Source organism: Monodelphis domestica, chromosome 5, assembly GCF_027887165.1.
Source record: "Monodelphis domestica isolate mMonDom1 chromosome 5, mMonDom1.pri, whole genome shotgun sequence".
Taxonomy (NCBI): Eukaryota; Metazoa; Chordata; class Mammalia; order Didelphimorphia; family Didelphidae; genus Monodelphis; species Monodelphis domestica.
In genome coordinates, this window is record NC_077231.1 from 4,185,528 (window position 1) to 4,209,100 (window position 23,573).

Consider the following 23,573-nt stretch of genomic DNA (forward strand, 5'->3'; position numbering starts at 1 on the left):
TCAAATAGAGAGGGAACTGAGGCACACCTAAAAATAAAAGCCATTCCCCAATAAATGGTCAAAGAACATGAACAGATAGTTTTCAAAAGAAGAAATCAAAGTTATCAATAGTTATAGAAAAATTTTCCAAATCACTAATAATTAGAGAAATGTAAATTACAAGAACTCTGTGGTTCTACCTCATAACTATCAGAAATGAGAAATCCTGGAGGGTAAGACAAGGGGGATGGTTTCAGAAAAACCTGAGAAGACTTTTGTGAACTGATGCAAAGTGAAGTGAGAAGAATCAGATGGTTGTGCACAGTAACAGGAATATTGTATGATGATCAACTGGAAAGGACTACTATTTCACTTTTAAGTGGCACAGAAAGATAGTCATTTGGCATTTTTCTCAAAAGATACATTTTTTTCACGTCGTAACTCTCAGCAAAGAGGTAGGAGACCCTAGGTGTGGAATGAGGCAAACATCTTCAAAATGCCTAAAAGAAGAGGTGTGATATGAATAGGGAACAAACTAACCCCGTTGATTTAATTCCATGCCACAAATGGAAGGGCCTCCAACACTACAGCACTTGGTACACCAATGAACACAGCCATTTCCTTGGTTACAGTTTACACTAACCTAATGAAGCTTTGGGTGAGATGCTCAGGCCATCAACACTTGGTCCTTGCTCTGGTCCACCTGCAAGTAAAAATACTGAGATTAAAGTAGAAGGAAAGGCCTTTCAGAGCACACTTTGGATTCGGACGACCTCAGGCGTGGGTCTTCTTTCCTCCCGATTCCTTATCCTACTTTCTCATTATATGGTCTGTGGCCCTTCGTATACTGCACATGAAAACACATGGCCTTATAGATGGCTGATCTAAAAAACAATCTTGAGGCACCCCAAGCGGAGTAGACTGAAACATACAAAGAACATCACCATTCTGTCAAGGTCGGGAGGGCCCCAGATGTCCACCATTACTTGGATTTTAGCTTTTTAAGAGAAAGAAAGTCCAAAGCAGGAGTTTTTAAATAAATGTTTGGCCGCAATGCTTTGCCAGGGGTGGCAAAGAGACAATGTTCAGGACTGTTGAGACCATCGAGCACCCAACTCTAAGGTTTTGGTATAAACCAATAAAGGACACAGATGCCCCTATGCCCAAAGCTCCAGGCTGGCAAGTTCAGAATGGAACCCTGTACCAGCAGGACTAAAAGCAGAGCTGTAGGGGTGCCCTTGGCAGGCAGGCAGGCCTGGGACCCAGCTGGACAGTTCTCCTTTCTAGATCTGCCCCTTTCTAACACCCCTTCCAGCTCTTTCGTCCACCCTGTGTCAGCAGCCTGAGTGGGCCATGCCCAATCCCTCTTTCCCAGGCAGCTGCCAACGCCTCCCTAATTCTTACTGCTAGTAAGTGTCTGCGGCTGGATTCAAACTCAGGCCCAGGATTCTATATGGGCCCCCTAGCACAGGAAGACCAGATTCCATCTGGCCTGTGCCATATGCTGGCTGTGTGACCGGAGTCTTCGGGGCCCTCGATGACCGTGAGAGGTTCGCCCCGGCACACAGATTCCACGGCAGGAGTCCTCGACACCTCTGAAATCACAGAGCCAGGGGATCGCTGGATCCCGCCCACCAGTAAGCCCCAGGTACTGTCCGTCCTGCTCCAATTCCCCTTCTCGCTTCCTTGGTGCCAGGCGCGGGCAGGGCCGGGAAACGTGCTCCTCCCTCTGCCAACTAGACCAAGCTCCGGGACTCGGGCTCAGGCCGGGGTGTGAGGATAAGAAACTCAAGGGATTCGCAGTCCGGAGCGGCAGGGGCTCTTACTCATCTCACCCACACTCTCCGTGACGGGTAATGTGTGAAAACAAAGCTCCACATGTTGAACGGACACATCGGTGACGCCCCCGCCCCGCCATGGACGCTCCAGGAAGGTGTGACCCCCTCCCAGAAGCGCCCTTTTGTTCTAGTCCAGGACTACCTGCGCTCCGTTCTGGTATGGTTTCTGAAGAACTTGGCCCTACAGAAAGTGGCTCTGGCTGTGCTGATGCCCACTCTGGGTCGCCAACCTGGAACGAGGGGAAAGTGGTTGATGAGCAAAAACCAAACTATAAAGCAAGTGATTCAGAAACAACCACGTGTGTCTCCTGGTCCCAAGAACAGCACGTCCCAAATCTGTCCAAGGTCCCAGTTGCGGTGATTAACCATTAAGTCTCTCCTGCTGGGCCCTCGCCCAAGCTGCCAGTGACTCTCCCCCTCTCCCGAGTGGAGATCATAGGGTGGCCGGAAGGCAGGAAGGCCACTTCTGCATAAAACCAAACACCTCCCAAAGGCCTGGCCTTCACCACACAATGCTTCAGTTTTTAAAGTATGATCACTATCACCTTCCATCTCAGAATCAATACTATGTATGGTTCCAAGGCAGAGGAGTGGGAAGGCCTAGGCAATGAGAGTCAAGTGACTTGCCCAGGGTCACAAGGCTAGGAAGTGTTTGAGGCCAGAGTTGAACCCAGGACCTCCCATCTCTGGCAGGCCTGGCTCTCCATCCACTGAGCCACCCGGCTGCCTCTATAGAGGATACTTTTAAACACTGGCAGGCTATATCTGACCCTGGTATTGTCACAAGGGAGTGCACTGGTCTACTTAGGACATTCCATGGAAGGGAGACCTTAGAAACCATCTCCTATCCTGGCCAAGGGTTTGGTGTAAAAGGATACGTAATGCACGGCCCATTCTAACCCCAGACAATACCAACCAGAATTTATGGACTTAGATCTGGAGGAATCTTAAGAGAACCTCAAATCCAACTCATCATTTTACAGAGAACAGACCAAGGTCCAGAGAGGAGAAGTGAGAGCCGAGGTCCCACAGGGAGAGAAGGGGAGAGTCAGAGTTGGGTGCCCACCTTCTTCACCGAATTTTTAGAAGTAGTCCCATGACCCAGGATGAAGATAATCAATGACCCTTGCACAGTGGAGGCCTTTAAGAAGTGTTTGTCCAATGAACAAGGGAGAGCCATATTTAAAATGCCATTAAAAAACCAACACCCTTAGGTGGAGTGTACCTTACCTTGGGAGAAGCGTGGGATGCAAAGAAATCTTCCTCTTTCTGTTGGGGCGAGGATGGCGGCACTGCACAGCTTTCCAGCCACAACTAAAACAGAAACACAAGCCAGCACTCAGGCCAAGGGGAATGTCCCTAACCACAGAATCTCAGCACTGAAAGGACCCTGGAGGCTGCCTGGCCCACCACAGGAAGCCCCTTCAACAGTGCTTATCCGCCTCCACTCCAATTATTCTCTCCCTCTCAAACTCATGAGACAGCAGGATTGATGCTTGGGAAGCTTTTCCTTGTATCGAACCTCCTGCTGCCTCCAGCCTGCTCCTAAGGACCATCTCTCTCATGGGCCAGACAAATGTGCTGTGCCCCTTGAGCCTGCTCTTTTTCGGACTCTGCAGGCCCTGGTGTCTTTGGCTGATCTCACCACATATCTCTAGAACATGGCAGCACTCACAGCTAAACCGAAGTGCTCAAATGTGGCCCGACCCCGACCCAGGCCAGCACACCTTCTTCCTTCCTCAAGCCAGCTTCCTTTCCTGAGTGCTGTGTCCCAGGGCACACGCCAAGGCTTTGTGGTCACTAAACGCACCAGATCTTTTCTTAGAGGAACTGTAGCCTATACCCATGTCTCTCATAGTGCCCCAAGTACGGGGCTTCATCCTTCTCTCTGTTCGATTCCATCCCGTTAGGTCTGGCCTGTCATTCCAAGCTGTCACATCCAAGTCAATCCACTCATGCACTAAAGACACACACCCAGGGCACACAAAGACAAAAGCCAACTTCATCCTGCCTTCAGTGTACTGGCATTCCGATGGTGTGAACAACATTTCAACAGGTCAATGGACAGACAGCATGGAGGAAGGAGAAAGCATTGAGGCCAGCAGAGATCAAGAATGGCTTCCTGGGGGAGGCAGGGATCTTCTAGGAAGATAATGATAAGAGAAAGGGAAACACTCCGAGCTTGTGGGAGTCTGTACAAAGGATAGAGACAGGAATGGATTGCTGAGTTTGAAGAACTTAAAACTGGACAGTTAAGCTGCCAAGAGGAAAGAACATTGGATTTGGGGTCCAAATATCTAGATTTGAGTCTTGGTCTTTCCCCTTAGAAACAGAGCCTGAGGCCCAGGGGCTTTACCTCTCCAGGGATCACTTTCCTCTTATGTACAATGAGACAAAACTTGTGCTTTCTGCATCACACAGATGTGAGGGAAAGGTCCACAGAAAACTAGGAAGTGCCATTTAACACAAACTGTGGCTCTTCTTTTTAAATCCCTTTCTATTGACAGTTTTCATTTCTATAGCCCTTAAACTGCTCCCTAGATCTCTCTACCTCCCAAAGAGTCATCTTATTTTTTTATCTTAAATTTTATTTATTTATTTTTTTAGAATATTTTTCCATGTTGACAGGATTCATTTTCTTTCCTTCCCCTCTTCCCTCCCCCTCCCAGAGTTGACAAGCCATTCCACTGGGCTGTACAAATGCTGTCACTTGATACCTATTTCCATAGGATTCATTTTTGCTACAGAGTGATTTTATTAAAGCCAAGGCTCCAAATCACATGCCCATATATACACGTGATAAGCGATGTCCTCTGTTTTGCTTTTGCACTTCTCCTCCCAGAGTTCTTTCTCTCATTCTTTCATGCAAGTCCTTCAGGACTGTCCTGGCTTGTTGCATTGCTACTAGTAGCGAAGTCCATGACATTGGATTGTGCCACAATGCTTCACTTTCTGTGTACGGCGTTCTCCCAGTTCACATGGAAAGCCTCCAGATCATCAATCCTTACAGCATAAAAGTACTCCATCGCCATCAGATACCACAATTTGTTCAGCCATTCCCCAGTTGAGAGACCCCCCCCCCCCAGAGTCATCTTATACAGCAAAGAAAATCTCTTTTTAAAAAAGGAGAAAGAGAAAAAACAAATGAGCCAAACTGACCTACCCATCTAGGAATGGATTGTTTGCATCATTCCACCCTAATGGCCCTTTCTACAAAGGGCTAATCTGAGGTATCTTCTTCTGGCCCTTCTTGAAGGTAACTCTTTTTCAAATCTTTTTCTCCCTTTGACTATTGCCCTAGTCCAGGCTCAGGGCTATCTCAGGAAAAACTCACCAGACTTCTCTGGGTTGGCCCAAGGGGGTAGAAAGGGGAACAATGTAGTGGGGAATAGCTGAGGGGCCAATTCTGGCTCTCCATCAAGAAAAAAAGCCAATCCCTAGTTTTATAGAGGAGACTGAGGCTCAGAGAAGGAGGAGATCTGGGACTTGAAGATGCCCAGTCTGGCCCAGTTTCCCCTGCCACAGACCAAGTGACCTTGGAAATACCTCAACCTGAGCAGCCAGTCCTGGGCTTGTGGTTGGAGCCTGACAATCTGGTCATGACTGACCTTCTTCTTCTTTTCCTCCTTTTACATACCAGATGACCAAGACAAATGGGAATAGCCTCCTCCTGACCTCACCCATCCATTACACTGCCTAGTGAAAGCCAGCACACACATGACAAGCTCAAGGTAGTGAGAGTCTGAATGACTTGGTCAAAGGCAACACTTGTACTCATTCCTCCCAAAGGAGCAGGAAGAAAGATAAGAAGGCCATCAGAATATTTTTTAAATGCACAGAACAGAAGGAAATGCAGAAAAGACACGGGTGGGAAGGACAGCACTGAACTTATGCTGAATGTATTCTAAGCTACTTAAAAAATCAAGCTGCATGTAACCGAGATGGACAAGTCATTTTTTCTGTTCTTCTTTGTGTAATGAAGTGCTTGTATTTGTTGGCATCTGTCAAGGTCAGAATAACAAAAATGTTTTAGAAAAAAACCCATGACTTCTTAAGTGAGTGTTGGTGTATTTTGGAGTTTGCCCTTTAAGCTGTGAGCTCCACTTCCTGTGCATGCCAACCTGTCATAAAGGGGTGGATGAGATTTCTTCTGTTAGTGATCACTGCACTGGGTAGGAAGGTGGCAAGAGGAAGCAGCAGCATCAGTCACAGTGAGGCAGGAGATGTAGCAAACATCCCATAGTCCAAGTGGCCGTGCATCAGGGCTGGGATCCAAAAGGCAGAAGCGGAAGGAATGAGTGAAGGTGGCTTCAAGTCCAGGATGCCAGGCCTCAGAGGAGAGGAAGAGTTTCCTCCCTCAACACATCCTCAGTACCCTAACCAGGTCCTCCCTCCTTTCCCAATGAGCTAGCCCTCAGAGGCTGCCTCATTGACTGGCCTTGCCCATGTAGAAAGCAGCTGAGTTCAGGAATGGCCACAGAAACAGACACTTATCTGAGTCAGATATCCTCTCCTATACTCACATCAGTACCATGCTTCCGGGCAGCTTGGGAGGCAAGAGATCTAATCTTCTCCCTGTAAAGCTGAGCAGCACGACTATTATACTTGGCGTTGGTATCATTTGTTGTACAGCCATGTTGGTGGAAGAAGGAAGACTGTAAAAAAAAATAGAATGAAATTAATAGCAGAAGTTGTGGCTTACATTGAAATGAGATGATAAAAAAATATCTATTTCACTACTGGGAGACACTAAGTCAAATGCATTTCATTTATCTAACTGGAACTTGGAAAAAATCTTTTTAGTTTAAAAAAGAAAACTTCTAATTCATTTAGACTTCATCAAAAGATTAAAATTAACTTTTCTGCTCTGAAAGTTTAGAGACTGAGACAATATGTTTCTGGTCTGGTACTTGAGTTCAAAAATGTAATCGCTGTGCTTATCTCAAGAGGGATGGGGAGTTGGGGGGAGAGAGAGGATTTGAGACTCAATATTCTTTTTAAAATGTTGGAAACTGTTTTTATGTGTAATTGGGGAAAGACAAAATAAAATAAAATAAATAAAATAATAATATAATATAACATAATTACTGCTATTTAGCAAAGAGACTGGGCAATTCCCATGGTCCTGGAAGAATCCTTAAGCAGAGTTAAAGGGGGAGAGCAGAGAGGAAAGGCTAGGCTGAGGACTACAACAGATACAGTTTTTAAAAATCCCTATTAGGAAAAGAGGAGGTGCCACATAGCAAAGATCTACTGCTTAGACCAGAGAGAAGAGAGGACTGAGCTACTTCAGTCTTCTCACCATTCTATTTTCCCTGCCACCTTTGGACTAGGAATGATGTGTGACTAATAGGGAGTTGATACCCAAAAGAAGATAAGAAGAGAATACTTGATGCTCCTTGATCAATCAACACTGAGCAAGTATAAGTATACTATGTGCCAAGAGTCATGCCAGGTGCTGAAAATACAAAGATGAGAATGAAACAAACCTTATTCACAAGGAGCTGATGTTATTTTAGGTCACCAGGTCCAAAGGAGCTACATCCTCAAATACTGAAAGAACTTATGGACATGTTTACTGGGCCCTAATCAGTGAGAGCTAAAAGATCAGGGACAATGGGGAAGAATTGGGGGGGGATGGAGAAGGGCCATTGTTCTTATTTTCAAAGAGAAGAGAATGGAGCCTGAAAACAGAAGGTTGGTGATCTTGACTTCAATTCTTAGCAAAATACTAAAACCAATTATTAGAAAGAGGTACATGCATACCTAGAAATGGAAGCAGCAATACAGTCATGCCACACTAACCTCATCACCTTTGCGGGCAGGATTACTGGCCTAGGAGGTCAGGCAAACACCGTACTAAGTTTTAGAAGTATTGGATAAAATATTCCTTCACTTTCTCTGGATTAGACGTGAGTACAATTAGATTCAGAACTGGTTAAAAGGCTAGAGTCAGAGAGGATTCTTAATGTTTCAAGATCTGGAATGATTGGAGCAATAACTGACTGGCATAGTCACCAAATGTGCAGGGAACAAAAGGATGAAAAGGAGAGCTAACATACCAGCTGATGGTTAGAGACTCTAGCTTCAAGAAGATTCTGACGGATGGTAAGACAAATTAGTCAGTGATGTCTTGGACTAGATGGTCAAAGGCTATCAACTCCAACATTCTGAGTAACCAGATGAGATATAAGAGGGGTTGATGTAACTTATTACAACTCCCCCTCCCCCTACACATACACTGTGATGTTGGTGGGTCACTGTGTCTCTCTAGGCCTCAGTTCCCCCTTCTACAAAATGAAGGGGTAGACCAGATGATTTCCAAGTTCCTTCCCGCCACCACTTGACATTGTCAACCTGCCATGTTGCCTTCACTGTACCCAGTCATCTCTTGAAACTTTAAAACCAGAAACTGGTCCATTCAAATACTTAAGGAATCACAGAGTTAGAGCTGGAAGGGGCCTCAGAGGCTAGCTAGTTCAACTCTTTCACTTTACCCAGGAGGAAACAAAGGTCCAGTGGGATTCTGGGACTTGCTCAAGCACATCAGACGGTAAATGGCTTTTAAATGCAGGTCTGAGGGCCAAAGATCAAGAGCTGGAAGGGACCCTACAAGGCCAACTAGTCCAACCTTTCCATTTTACAGAAGAAGAATTTGAGGCCCAGAGAAGCTAAGAACTTTCCCAAGGTCAGACAGGGAGAAGACATCAGAAACGGGATCTGACTTTCCTCTGTTCATGGGCCTTCCTCTCTGGGATCTGGAAAGGACTAGTTGGGAAAGTTCCCACAGTGAGGAATGTGGATACTCACAGCAGAGCCCCTGTTCTCTTCCCATTTTTCTCCAGCTGCTATTCTGATCAGTGAGAATGTACTGCAATCCTTTCTCTTTGCTTTTGATGGGCTTTTCTCTCAAACTAAGGATAGCCAAGAACAGAGATCCTTCAACTTCTTTGGAGACTTTTAGATTTTTTTTCTCAGGACTGAGCAGTGTAAAAAATAGACTCGAATACAGGACTACAATCCCCATGAGCCTTTGCTCCACTTCCCCAGAATGCCTTGTAATCTCACCTGGGCCGAGATCGAGAAGGGATTTAAACTGATGAAAAGGCTTTTGAGGGGCTTTTGGACGTCCGTTTTGCAGCAGGAGCGTCTCTTGCGTGATGTGAGGTTATTTTGTCTAGGCCTCTGGCCTAGGCACATGTTTCTTACTTGTATATTTTTAATCTTTAACCTTTAATAAACCTCTAAAAAATATAATACTCCTTGCAGAGAGAAACTAATTTCTACCTGCCTCAGTCTCCCCATCTCCCCTAAATTTTAATCTTTACAGCAGGATTCTTCATTTCTTACTATTGCTATACCTTAACTTTTGCTCATGTGAAAGATAAAAGCAAATGTACATGTAGGAAAGCAGGATTCATTTGGTCACCAGTCCAAATTGATCTCTTTTGAAGCAGATGATCACCATCTGGGATCCTGCCTTTCTTCTAAAAGGAATCACAAGAAGGTCAACTCTACCTGGAGACTTTGGCTGTGACTCTGAGGATGAATTCTCTCATCCCTTTGGATTGAACCCTTCAAATCTCCCACCCCCAAGTTAATTTCCTCTTGAAGGTAAAACACAAATTCTATCCTGTTTTCAATCATCTCCCTCTCTTGGGTCTTCAGGCCGAATGTACTCAAAGGCCTGAGCATGGCCATAATTGATGCTTGCCATGCACAGTGATAACATTACAGAACCTAATGGTGACAGTCATAAAAACAGGTGGCTTCCACCCCAGTTCTTAGATAAACTTACAGCACTGGAATTCCCTCCAACTTGCATGCATCTCAGCTGAAACCAAGACCAGCTGGAGTCCAATTCGGTAGACCTAAGTAAAGAAAATATTTGTAGCTTTAACATTTTTCAGTACCATATCACTTTTTTGGGGTGGAGGAGAAAGAAGGTTAACTGGAAGGTTTCTGAGAGTTTCAGAACCCTAGGCAATCCTAAGACATTGGCGTTAGGGTCCACAAATACATCAGATGTGATGTTGTGGGAGCCAAGCATCTCCAGATTGTATAGGAGAAGAAACAAACAACTTGGGGCCAGTCCCTAGAACCACTCCTAGAGATCCAGGCCAGAATTGAGTGGCTCTAGGCTCCTGGTCCTCACACATGCTCAAAAGAAAGGGAAGGCAAGCTAAGTCAATTAGCATCCCCCAAGTGACAGAGGAGAGTGGAGAGGGACTCTGGAAAAACAGGCTCATCTTCTGCATACAAGACAGAGAGCCTCACTGGTTCCTCCCTCCACACTACAGAGTACTTCTTCAACAGAAGTTCCCTGCCTGACTTGCTCTAGGTGAGAGCCCTTCCCAGGCAGACAGCAACAACAGACAGGAGGAGTCAAGGGCTGTTGCTACTCAGCTCCTCTTGGGAGCAGAGCCTCTAATTCTCACCAGGAGTGAATACCCCTGGAATAGACAATAATCTGAGCAAAGAGCCCCAGGCTGCCAGCCAGCCGTGGCCATTCTGGCAGAGAAAGCTCTCTGATCCCAATCTCCATATCATTCTAAGATTCACTAACTGGACAACAATGGACATATGGGAGAGGCATAAGCAGTCAAAAATATTGTCATTCAACAAACGCTGTATGAGCACCGGCCACGTCCCATCACCAAGGGATACATTCCAGATATCATTATATTCTAGCCATGAATAAGCAAGAAAACCAGCCGCTGCTCTCTCCTGTTTGACCACAAAGAGAAGGGAGAATCTTAGAGCTGACCAAGAGGTAAGAAAGGGACCAAGAAGAGAGAGAGCAGGGCCATTGGGGATTCCCTGTAATCCTGGATAGATGTGTCTTTAGAAAGTCTTTTAAAGGTCCCAAGAGAAGACTACCTTAAAACTGAAATAAAGGGGGGGGGGAGGGAAGCTCGGTGGCTCAGTGGATAGAGTGCCAAGCCAGGAGACAGGAGGTCCTGAGTTCAGCTATGGCCTCAGACCCTTCCTAGCTGGGTGACCCCATTTAACCCACATTGCCTAGCCCTTACCAAACCCCCACACATACCTGCCATGATTCCCATGGTCCAGAATGAGTGAAAAGAGATTTCAATAGAGATACAGAGATATGCTGGAGATGTCTGATCAGAGGGGGATAAGCCAGGCAGCCAGGAAAGGTAAGTTGAGTGCTTCCCCAGTGGTCATGCATGGGTGGTGGGCTCCGTGTGCCCTCCAGCATCTCTAAGCTATTGCCTGTCTGTCTGGTATTATGAACTCTTAGGATACTGAGGTGGAGTTGGCTTCTCCATTAGAACATGTGCTTGCTGGGGGCAGCTAGTTGGCTCAGTGGATAGAGAGCCAAGTGTAGAGATAGGAGGTTCTGGGTTCAAATCTGGTCTTAGATAGTTCCTAGCTAGATGATCCTGGGTAAGTCACTTAATCTCCATTGCCTATCCCTTAACATTCTTCTCTCTTGGAATTGATATTGATTCTAAGACAGAAGGTAAGGGTTAAAAAAAGAAAATTAAGTGCTTAGTAGTCAGTTAAGAAGCATTGACTAGGTGCCTGGCACTGTGCTAAGTGCTGGGAATACTAAGGCAAGCAGAAAGGAACCCAGGCCCTGGTCTCAGAATTTCCAGGCTAATGGGGAGATGGACAGTGTATAAATAAGCAGGCACACGTAAATTCCACATAGGACAAAGACTGGAAACCAAGCAGTCACCTGCTGATTGAGGACAGGGGAGCAAACTGGTGAGCCCCGTAAGAAAGGAGGGACAGGAAGAAGCCTGGCAGAGGCTCACTCAAGCTGAGGTGGTTCTGCGGGCTTGGCAAGGCTTGCAGGAGCACACATTGTGGGGCACAATTCTCACAGCCACAAGGAAACTCAAAGCTGTGATGACCATCTCATTTGTGGCCCAAAGGAGGGGCTTGGCAAGGCCCTTCCTTCCCATCTTGGAACTGCATGGGATTGGTGTCTGAGTCGAAGGGGGCACGTTTGGCAGGAACGGAGTAGGCATTTCATGGTTAAATGAGCTTTCATTTAAAGCGAGTGAGCCTCAGCCAGTTGCAGAACAGTGATGTGCACCCCAAATGTAAAAACCGTAAACATGTTTCTTAACATAAGAATTGAGGTATGCTAATGCCAAGTTGATTTACCCGTTTAACTTCTAAGCAGGGGACGTCGTGGAAACTGCCATGCTGGCTGAAGGGAGAGGCCTCTCTGTGCCCACAATCCCTGGCAGCTCTTCTCTGGTCACTTCCTCCCACCAGAAGTGCGCACACTTAAGTCCCCTCTCTCCCAGGAGCCTGCATGCTCTCCCACACTGGAGTCACCTCTCTACCTACCATCTTCTTGTGGTCATGGGGCTGGGAGACCACTTGCCAAATACATTACAGTGGGCCGCCGTGCCTGGCCAATGAGGTCATCCCCTGTGGTCCTGCCACCCCCTGAGTAATGAGTGTCTGCTGAAGGCACACCCGAGCCAGCACCCTGAGCTCCTGCCTCACTCTTACCCAACTGAAGCCACATCCTATGAAATGTTTTCCAGAGCTGTTATTTGCTGTTTGAAATCACCTGTAACAGAAGCCTCACAACCCAAAGGGTCTCTTGTCGTTCCTCACCCTCCAGGACTTGTTTTCCATCCTTTGATGCTGGCTGCCCCTGTAGCACCCCAAAGCAAGCCATTTGGAGTAACCCTCTTTTCCATCCCATTTAGAAAGAAGCTGGCAAGGCCAGATGGTCACTGCTCACTGCTGGGCCTCCTTTTCTTTCTGGGGGATCTTAGCAGCCTCCCAAGAACACATCTGAGTTAAATTCACTCGGGCCAACTCTCAGGCTTCTGATGCCTCGTGGAGGTTTCAGTCTCTTTTCGAAAACATTTGGGCGCATTAAGAGCTTTCCCAGATTTTCCTTGTTCTCCCTGTCCATTAAGGGGAGCGAATGGCTCATTGCCCCCAAGAAGTGAACAAAAAATTCGTTTCTCTTCCTTCCACCTCCCTCCCAAATGGAAAACAAAAACGGAACCTGCAGAGCCAAGCAAAACCAAATTCCTCACATTGGCCGTGTCCTAAACCATGTCTCCTTCTGTGTCTGACACCCATCTCAAGGGAAATGAGAATGGAAGAGAAAAAAGAATCGGTGCTGTAAGGATCAACCGTGATGTCTGAATTTGAGCCGCCATGCCGTGCCCTCCAGCAGCAACATGACACTGTGGATAGAGCACGGGGCCAGAAGTGAGAAAGATTCATCTTCCTGAGCTCAAATGCAGCCCCAGACACGTAAGTGAGACCCTGGGCAAGCCATTTCACCCGGTTTGCTTCAGTTCCCCATCTGTAAAATGAGCTGGAGAAGGAAATGGCTGACCATTCCACTGTCTTTGCCAAGAAAACCCCAAATAGGGTCGCGAAGGGCCAGACATGACTGAAATGACTGAACAAGACCCGCCTTGCTGGCCTTAACACCTCTTATTCTCATAAAGGTAAAAAGGCATTAAGTTCCAATCCTGTCATTAAGGGCTCATCATCCTTCAGCGATGCATTCTAATTGATTTTAATGATGTCTTCCCCAAAGTACGACTTTGATGTCACATGATGAGGAGGAGACGAATTCGAATTCCCCGAGACTATGAGAGATCTGGCAGAACCCACCCACCTGGAAAGAATTCCCATATTGGCCCGAAGATGCAGTAGAAAGAAAGCTACAGAAAATGCTGGAGCAGAGGAATAGTCCTCATCAGACCTTTGCTTTAGGTTCTTGTCAGCTGTGTGCAGGCTGGATTGGCATGAGGAGGGCCTGGTGCCATTGGTGACCATGCCCACACCGAAGAGATAAAGCATGGCTTCCTTTAAAGTTAACGGGCTGAATTATTGAATATGACTACATATTTGAGGTCAGAAAGGGGCTAACAGTTAAGAGGTCTATGGAAAAACTCTGGCTGTCCTTTACCAAACCTCCTGGGGAAAAGCCTTTGATTGGTTTATGCCAGGGGAAAGCTTTTAGCCTCGGACAGAGGTGTCACACAAAGCCCACAGGCAGCACTGTACACTGTGGCACTCCCCAGTACTGCCCAAACTAGATTACATTGTGACTGGGAAACAGAAGGCCGCCACTTATATTCTATGAATAACCTTGCAAACATTTAAAAGGCCACCCCTTAGGCCAAAGGACCCCCTCCAGGCCACCTTCAGCTGAATAGATCTTAGCCTCTCCTTATGTGCCATCACCCACTGAGCTCACCATGGTCTGTGCAACTGGCATCGCCAGGCTCTATGCCAGGCTTTCTTTGAACCTCACTCTAGAGGCATCCCTGGAAAGGCAAAGAGGTCCAGAGAGGCCTTTACCATGGAAAGAATGAGAGAAAAGTCAAGATGGCAAGGGCCTAGGGAGAGATCAGCTGGCAGAGTCCCTCAAATACAGACTGGGGTTAGGGGAGGGCAGAAGCTAACTAGCCATGTGACCCTCCTGGGTGAGTTGTCGTCTCCCTGCCCAGCCCCTCAAGTAGTTGTAAAGCTCTGTGTCATTAAGTCCCAGAGAAGGAAAAGGAACAAGAAAAGGCAGGTCCCGTCCCTGGCAAGCTCTCCTCAGCCCTGCCACGTGCTAACTGGGCCTGTGGATCTAAAAAGCACACATTCATAATCAGCCTGGCCTAGGGAGTAGAAGTCTCTTTCAGGAAAGGGATACCAGAAAATGAAGATGTATCTGAGCTGGGCCCAATGCCTCCCCAAAAGGCAACAAAGACACAGGGAATGCAGGACGAGCAGGCCTGGGCAGGCGGCACTGGAGATGCCGCTGCCCTCTCTGAAAAGGGAGGACAATCCAACAACGGAAAGAGAAGATGCTGCTAATACTCTCTGGCCTCAGTCTTCTAAGGAAGCCAAAGAAGGGCCTTGGCTCTGACAAGACAGAATGGAAGGAACCAAAAGGGAACCTGTGGCATGGGAGCCTCTTCACTCCAGGCCGGTCAGGATGGCTCTCCTATTCTCAGTCAGGACCAAGAGCTGAGCTCCCTGTGAATTTTAGATTTACTCCACCCTGCTTAGTCTTTAGAATTTTAGCAACCAGGAATGTATACACCCCCACTTAAAGATTAACTGTGGCGGAGGATGGTCGGTGACCCATGTGTGCTAGCAAGTGACAAATCAGAAACTGACTGACCCCCTGGGTTGTCCTAAGCCAAGTTTAAGCCACCACTGGAAATGTGAGACACAGGAAATGATGTAAAGAACTGCCTTTATATTTCATGTCACTTCCTGTGAGGGGGGATTTTGCAGTCTTTTGGATTTTGGACACTTGGAGCTTCCAGGTCTGTATTAAAAAGTATACCTGATTTATATTGCAATTCCACTGGCTCAGAGAATGTAATGGGGGTATTAAGGATACCCTAAAGAGTTAAAAAGCTTTCCCCTAGGATGGTGTCTATAGGACCCCTAGAAGTACAACATTCTTTCCTCTTGATGCCTGACTCCCCTTTAAATTTCCTGGGGAGGGACTTCTATGCAAACTCAGAGCCACAATAATTTGCTCTCCAGATGGTTCCTTATCATTGGAAGTACCTGAGGAATCTTTAAATTTACTCCCTGTTATGCATCCAAAATTAGAAGGGAAGCAACAAATTGGGAAACAATCTTCATTACAAAAACCTCTGACAAAGGTCTAATTATTCAAATTTATAAAGAGCTAAACCAGTTTTACAAAAATTCAAGCCATTCTCCAAGTGAAAAATGGGCAAGGGACATGAATAGGCAATTTTCATAGGGTTAGCGTTAGCGTTAGGGTTAGAAATCAAAACTGTTAATAAGCACATGAAAAAGTGTTCTAAATCTATGATAATCAGAGAAATGCAAATCAAAACAACTCTGAGGTATCACCTCACACCTAGCAGATTGGCTAACATGACAGTAAAGGAAAGTAATGAATGATGGAGCGGATGTGGCCAAGTCGGGACATTAATACATTGTTGGTGGAGTTGTGAATCGATTCAACCATTCTGGAGGGCAATTTGAAACTATGCCCAAAGGGCGCTAAAAGACTATCTGCCCTTTGATCCAGCCATAGCACTGCTGGGTGTGTACCCCAAAGAGATAATAAGGAAAAAGACTTGTACAAGAATATTCATAGCTGCGCTCTTTGTCGTGGCCAAAAATTGGAAAATGAGGGGATGCCCTTCAATTGGGGAATGGCTGAACAAATTGTGGTATATGTTGGTGATGGAATACTATTGTGCTCAAAGGAATAATAAAGTGGAGGAATTCCATGGGGACTGGAACAACCTCCAGGAATTGATGCAGAGTGAGAAGAGCAGAACCGGGAAAACATTGTACACAGAAACTGATACACTGTGGTTCAATAGAATGTAATGAACTTCTCTATTAATGGCAATGCAATGACCCTGAACAACTTGGAGGAACCTACGAGAAAAAACACTATCCACATTCAGAGGAAACTCTGTGGGAGTAAAAACACAGAAGAAAAACAACCGCTTGAATACATGGGTCAAAGGGATATGGTTGGGGATATAGACTCTAAATGTTAAATGAACATCCTAGTGTAAACAACAACATGGAAATAGGTTCTGATCAAGGACACAAGTAATAACCAATGAAACCGCACATTGGCTACGGGAAGAGTGGGTGGAGGGGAAGGAGGGAAATAATGTGATTATTGTAACCAAGGAATAATGTTCTAAATTGACTAAATAAATTTATTCAAATGGAAAAAAAAATAAAATAAAAAGAAAGTGCTGGGAAAAAAATTTATTCCCTGTACTTCTCTCAGAGAGCCAGGAGGTGAAAGAGCTTCCCATTTTTGCAATGCCTGCAGATATATCGGAGTCTCTTTGGGCCACATCTTCTTCCAATGTAGGCATACTTAAATTGGCTGTTCCTGTGCAGATTAAAATTAAATCTAGCCCACCTCCTTCAATTCCTCTCTCAAAGGAGGCAATAGAGGGCATTACCCCAGGAATAAACTCATTAATCAATCAGGGCATCATAATTTCCTCTAAATCTGAATACAATACACTCATCCTGCCTATTAAAAAACCAAAATTGGAGTCCAATGGCAAACACCTCTATAGATTTGTACAGGATTTGAGAGCTGTGAATAATTACATTATAAAGAGACACTCCATAGTTTCCAACACCAATACTATTATTTCCTCTATTCTTAGCATAGCTACATACTTTACAGTAGTGAACTTGTGCTCAGCCTTCTTTTCTATACCCATACATAAGGATTCCAGGCATATCTTTGCTTTCACCTGGAAGGGCTCTCAGTACACACAAATTCGTTTGTCCCAGTGTTTTGTGGAAAGCCCGAGTTTGTTCGCACAAATTTTGAACCAAAACACAGATAATATAAAATTTAAAAACAGCAAATAAATCAAATATGTAGATGATCTACTCTTGGCTTCAACAGACACAGAAGCATGTCAGGAAGATAGTAAACATCTTCTTTTGGAACTGCACAAAAGAGGGCATAAGATCTCGAAGGATAAGGTTCAGTTGTGTTTCCCCAAAGCAGAATATTTGGGGTTCATCCTGACTGCTGATACCTATTCTATTTCTCTCAAGCAAATTGAAAATATCAAAAAATTGAGCACTCTTACCCCTAAGAAACAGTTAAAAGCAATTTTAGGAGCAACAGGGTTTTGTAGACAATGGATTCATTGCTATGGGGAAATTACTAAACCCCTTATAACACTAACAAGGGATTCAGTTCCTGAACCACTTAAATTAGAGTCAGAACACCTGTCAGCTCTGTCAGATCTAAAACAGGCTATCCTGTCTGCACCTGCTCTAGGCATCCCAGATTACAACAAGCCATTTACTTTGTATGTACATGAGCGAAGAGGGGTAGCTTCAGGTGTTTTAACGAAAACTTTGGGCCCTTCTCAACATCTAGATGCTTATTATTTGGCTCAGCTGGACCCAGTAGCTTCAGGAACACCACCATGTCTTAGAGGCATAGCTGCCACAGATTTGTTAGTGACAAAAACTGTTGATCTAGTATTGGGATGTCCATTAACAATTATGTGCCCACATGAGGTAGAAGCATTGTTGCTAAGGCATAGAACACAGGCATTTTCTGATCAGCAAATTACAAGGTATGAAATAACCCTGTTAAACAATGAAAATATTTCCTTAAAACGCTGCATAACTCTTAACCCTGCCACCTTGCTTCCAGATTTACCAACTTCAGGAGAACCATTACACAGCTATGAAACACTAGTGTCCATGGCAGAAAAGCCTCGAGATAATCTCTTAGATACTCCCTTAGACAATCCAGATCTGGTCTTATTTACTGATGGTTCCTCTTTTATGAGAGATGGCATACACTACATTGGAGCTGCTGTAGTCACAGAATTTGCCACTGAGTGGTCAGCTTCACTGCCCTCAAATATTAGTGCTCAAGGTGCAGAACTCATAGCCCTGAAACATGCCTGTATAATTGCCAAGGATAAAAAGGCAACAATTTATACAGATTCTAGCTATGCTTTTGGCATTTGCCACTCAGTTGGGATGCTATGGCTCCAGAGAGGATTTTTAACTTCAGTTGGAAAATCCATAGCTAATGCAGAAATTATTAATGAAGTTCTTTCTGCTCTCTAGCTGCCTAAAGCCCTAGCTGTAGTTCATTGCTCTGCCCATACAGGTGGCACTGACCCTGTCTCTAGGGGAAATGACTGGGCAGATACCATTGCAAAGCTAGCAGCCATAGAAGGGCCTGAATTAATTTTAACATTAACCACCAATGACTTAAATTTATCACTTTCCTATAATGAAAAAGAAGTGAAAAAATGGAAACAAAAATTTAAAGCAAAACAGTTTAATGGAGTATGGGTGTCATCTGAAGGAAAACCCCTGCTCCATAGAAGTTTCTATCACCAAATTTGCCAATCTATTCATAAGAATGGTCACTTTGGTATCCAGGGCATTGTGGACTCTGTTAAAGGTGTATGGATAGCCCCTGGTATAACTACTATAGCCTCTAGAGTGTGTACAGCCTGTTCTACCTGTCAAGTATATAACCACCATGCCTTTCATAGCAAAGCTTTTGGTGAGCGTCCTCTGGCTTACACATCTTTTGCGTACCTGCAGATAGATTTCATAACAATGCCAAAGGCTGGACATTATAAATTTTGTCTAGTCATAGTAGATCAACTGACCAGATAGCCGGAAGCATTTCCTACAGCCTGAGCTACAGCAACTTTTCTTGCTAAGGTGCTTTTAAAAGAGATTATTCCTCACTTTGGCCTGTCAGCACTTATTGATTCAGATAGGGGAAGTCATTTTACTGATTCTGTTCTAAATCAGATATATTCTTGCTTGGGGATAACTCCCAAATTTCATGTACCATATCATCCCCAGAGCTCAGGCCAAGTTGAAAAAATAAACAGAGAACTTAAAACTATGACTGGAAAATTATTCACTGAGATCCATTTAAAATGGCCTGAAATTCTCCCTCTGGCCCTATTTTATCTTAGAAGCAGGCCCAGAGGAGACCCACACACCTCATCATTTGAGATGCTTTTTCAACATCTACCTATACTGGCCAAATCTTTCTCCCCTGCATATATATCACTATTAGGGGGAGATACTTCTATTGCTTCCTATATACAGGAATTATAGCACAAGCTGCGTGAACCCCATGAATCCGGAGCTGCAGTACAAGCAGGACCACTAGACTTTTCACTTCATGACCTGAACCCAGGAGACAAGGTGTATATAAAAAACTTCCAGTGCACTGGAGCAACTCAGTCTTCTTGGGAAGGGCCATTCCAAATATTGCTAACTACTCCAACATCTATAAAGATTGGCGAGAAAGACTCTTGGATTCATTGCTCACATGTAAAAAGAGCATCTTCCATTGAAACTGATTGACTGTATCCTATCACATGCATAATCCATAGATAAGTGGATACTGTTTTGGTGAATCCATTGAATTCCTGATTTGTAAAAAATTTTATTATTGCTTTTCTTTTATTTTGATTAGAGTATTTTATTTTTTTTCCCTTTTCTCATTTCTTGTACTTAAGGTACATACAATCATTATTTTTTATTCTGCAGTAACAACTTAAAATATATATGCATGCAACAATATTAATGTATACCGAAAAGCTTTAGACTATGGGAACCTGCCATTTATTGATAAATGTTATGGGACTGTAATTAATGTTTGTGTCTGATTCTAGGAAATGGGATAAAAAAAGGAGCTCAGACTTCATCTATACAGTGCCATAGAAGTACAGGCTTAACCTGAATGGTGCCAAAAAGAGCACAAAGGTCAAAAGGAAGAAACCAATCTAGGTAGGATTGATGAACTTCAAAGATAATAGAAAAGAACTTGAACCTAGTGTGAGACTCAAGGTTGCGACGTTTGACACATGTTAAGACATAGGACTTCCTTGTATCCACATTCTGGAAATACTCACAGACAAGTACCGAAGTTTGGCTATCATCCAGGCTCCCCTATCCCTGAGAATGACAAAAAATCAGACCAGGGAATGACACTTCCCTATCACACACACAAAAATCTAGTCCTTTTTCTCTCTTATAGTATGGCAACTTCCTGTAATCTTGGCTGCAAATGGGTAAGTGAAACATTACTGCATTTTGTCCTACAAACTTGAGGGATAGAAATTACTTTAATTGGACCCTAATACAAGGGCTTATTATGAATTAATTCTTGTTTACTCAAAATTTTATATACATAGACTTTGATATTTTGATTGTAATTTTGAATTTTTTTACTTACTCTAAAAATTTAACTTTCTTCCATTTTTCTTTATGTTTTCCCCCTCTTCTTTTGATAATTGACTCATACACCCCCATAACTCAACCATGCATCCTGAGCTGAACGGGGTGTTTCTCAACACCTACTTCAGGGGGGATTGTAGTTTAATAAAAATCCAAGGTTTAAAATTTTTTGTTTGAGAAAGATTTTCAAGGAAAGAAGCTTGCTAACTCCTAAAATCCAGAGAATGAACTGTTTGCAGAAAGATGCTTGAAAAACCTACACTACATCAAGAAGATCCAGAATGAACTTTGGGTGTGGTTGATTGAACATTTATTTTGAATGTACACTCTTATGCCAAAAGGGGACTGCTCCCTATTTGGTTTTTGTCAATACGCCCGGCAAAACATTGGTTTTTCTGTCTCTCTCTTCTATTTCCCTCTTATCTCTAACTATTGTAATTTCCTCTTAGAAGGTAAAATTTTGTTTGCACATTTTAGAGGTACAAGATGATTATGTTTAGTGATCAATTGGGGAGACTAGTCTCCCAATCATCACCAGAGGGGATTGTGAATTTTAGATTCACTCCATCCTGCTTAGTCTTTATAATTTTAGCAACCAGGAATATATACACCCCCACTTAAGGATTAACTGTGGGGGAGGATGGTCGGTGACCCACGTGTGCTAGCAAGTGACAAATCAGAAACAACTGACTGACCCCCTGGGCTGTCCTAAGCCAAGTTTAAGCCACCATTGGAAATGTGAGACACAGGAAGTGATATAAAGAACTGCCTTTATATTTTGCGTCACTTCCTGTTAGGGGGGCTTTTGCGGTCTTTTGGTGGTGGAACTTGACTTGGTGGAGTGTGGGTCCTGAGACTTAGGCGACCACATAGCAAGTGTTAAGGCTGACTTCCCTTTCCTTTGACCTTTTGAAGGCACCAGCTTCCAAGGAGGCCTCTCATCTTGGAGGAGGCCTGGTGGCTGGAAGCTGAGCTAGATTTAATCTTCTGGAAAGGTCCCTTGGCTGATGCCTCTGAACTCCCCCTGGCTCAGGCCAGGCCAGAGAAGTTCTTCCCTTTTTCTCTTTCTCCCTCATTCTTAATTTCTTCCTTCTATTGTAAATAAACCACCATAAAATTCTATTCTGACTTGAGTATTTCATTGGGATTTAGAATTTAAATCCCTGATGACCATTAAATAATATATTCAGTCTCAACCCTAAAATTTACCCTTAACAGCTCTGTCTGGTCAGGGGAAAGAGGGATGGCAGGCAATCCAAAGGTGGCTCAAGGCTCAGATGACATCTGCCCACCCAGATCACAAAAGCTGGCCTTGGGAGAACCTCTGGTCTGTGATGTAAGGAGGTTGGCTGACCAGGTGATGGCCAAGGTTCCTCCCACCTTGGACATTTTAGGAGTCAATGAGTAAGAGGCAGGGTCAAGAGGTCTGGGGGAGGGCAGCCAAAGAGTCATGGGTGAACTCATATAGGCTGATCCCCTTTCTCACAAACTTTGGGGTAATCTATGGACAGAAGCACTCCCAAAACATTACAACACTCATCTTAATGGGTTAAAATGGATCCAGAAACAATCCACTAGGACCATCCATTAGCCTGTCCTCAGGGACTCTGTTAGGATGAGGTCCTTCTGGCATTGCCAAAGCACCCCCCTGACACAGGGCCATGCAGGTGTCACCTGAACACTAATGTAATGCCCCCACCCCTGGGCACAGGCCCCATCCCCACTATGCTCAGATTCTGTGTCCTACAGCCAGGACCTTACAGTGAGGAGGGCCTCAGAGGTCATCTGGTCCAAAGGGAAGAAACCAAAGGCCCAGAGAAGTTAGCTATCCAACAGAGAAACACAGCAGGTAGTGGCCAGGCTGAGGCTGCCCAAATTTTCACACTGAAAATCATTCACTTGTACCAGTGGGATCCACAAGGAAGAAGGAAGGAACAAGTTGGTCCTTTACTGCTGGGGACAAGAACTGTCCTTTACGCTTCTGACTGGGGGCTCCCCACCCTCACTTTCACTGGGGTACATCTGACAATAGACACTCCACAAGTCCTCAGCCCATCAGGTGGTTCAATACAAAAACCTGAGGAATGACTCTAGGGTGCTTGGCTTCAGCCTCCTAAGACCTGCCTGGCAGTGGAAACCTTCCTTGGGAGTTGACCTCCCATCAGAATGGGAGCTCTCTGAGAGGAAGGACTATCAAACTTTCCTGCTGGTATCCCCAGCCTTTAGTTCAGGGCTCTGCACATAGAAAGCACTTAAAGAACGTTCACTCATTCATTTATTTATAAAAGAACCTCATGGGCCATTTGCCATCTCTTAGTTCTACCAGAAGTAAGCTAACCAGAGGGGTCAGGAGATGCCCTTTCAGGACCAAAAAGGGAAGCTCACTCACCGAATAAAGCTCAGGTGAACCCCAAGAGACCGATGAGTGCCTGAGCAATCGATACAGAGAAACACCCCATACGTGATGCTGGCCCAGCTGGGATTTTTGGCACCACAGTCAAAACACACCTGGAAGACAAGTTTCAGCCATTAATTGCAATTAATCTAATGAGTCACTGTCCAAAGTACAGACAGAGAGCCCCAGGTTGTAAATTCAGTCCTGGACAGAGACATGAGGGCGGAGGGGAAGGTTTGCAGGATTAATGCCAACGCAGGCCAGTGAGTCAGCTTCTCTGGGCCGAACGGAAAGGATGATGAAATATGAACCCAGGCAGGCTAGGGTCTGACTCCATAGGAACTCGGCCAACCGACCAGGGCCAAATCCCTCTCTTCCAGCAATCCACCTTACCTAGGCACTTACAATAGTAGCTGCCCAGGTGCCACTGGGAAAGTTTTATCCCATTCTCAATGCTGCCCAGTTAACTCCTGGAGGGAGGCCTTTGTGCTCTTCACAGTGATGAGGAAGGGCCGGCCTGCTTTCCTCCACCCCTTTCATTTGTGGGGGGAGGCAGTGTGAATCAGCCAGGATGATGAGGTATGGAAAGAATGTAATCTGCATCCCAGCTCTCATTACAGTAT

General features: G+C 44.9%; 1 protein-coding gene across 2 annotated transcripts in view; it reads right to left on the minus strand.

The window, feature by feature from the left end:
• Window positions 1–23,573, minus strand: part of ARFGAP3 (ADP ribosylation factor GTPase activating protein 3) — a 137,349-nt gene that overhangs the window by 25,467 nt on the left and 88,309 nt on the right. Inside the window, exons 2-7 of one of the 2 annotated variants that reach the window (XM_007502795.3) lie at window positions 22,945–23,063; window positions 9,616–9,688; window positions 6,341–6,472; window positions 3,048–3,131; window positions 1,960–2,047; window positions 623–682 (exon numbers count right to left, since the gene is read on the minus strand). In XM_007502795.3, the coding sequence (XP_007502857.2) occupies window positions 623–682; window positions 1,960–2,047; window positions 3,048–3,131; window positions 6,341–6,472; window positions 9,616–9,688; window positions 22,945–23,063 (556 nt within the window). Of the gene's footprint in view, window positions 1–622; window positions 687–1,959; window positions 2,048–3,047; window positions 3,132–6,340; window positions 6,473–9,615; window positions 9,689–22,944; window positions 23,064–23,573 lie in introns of both variants that reach the window. The other variant, XM_056797479.1, reaches the window with a different exon arrangement.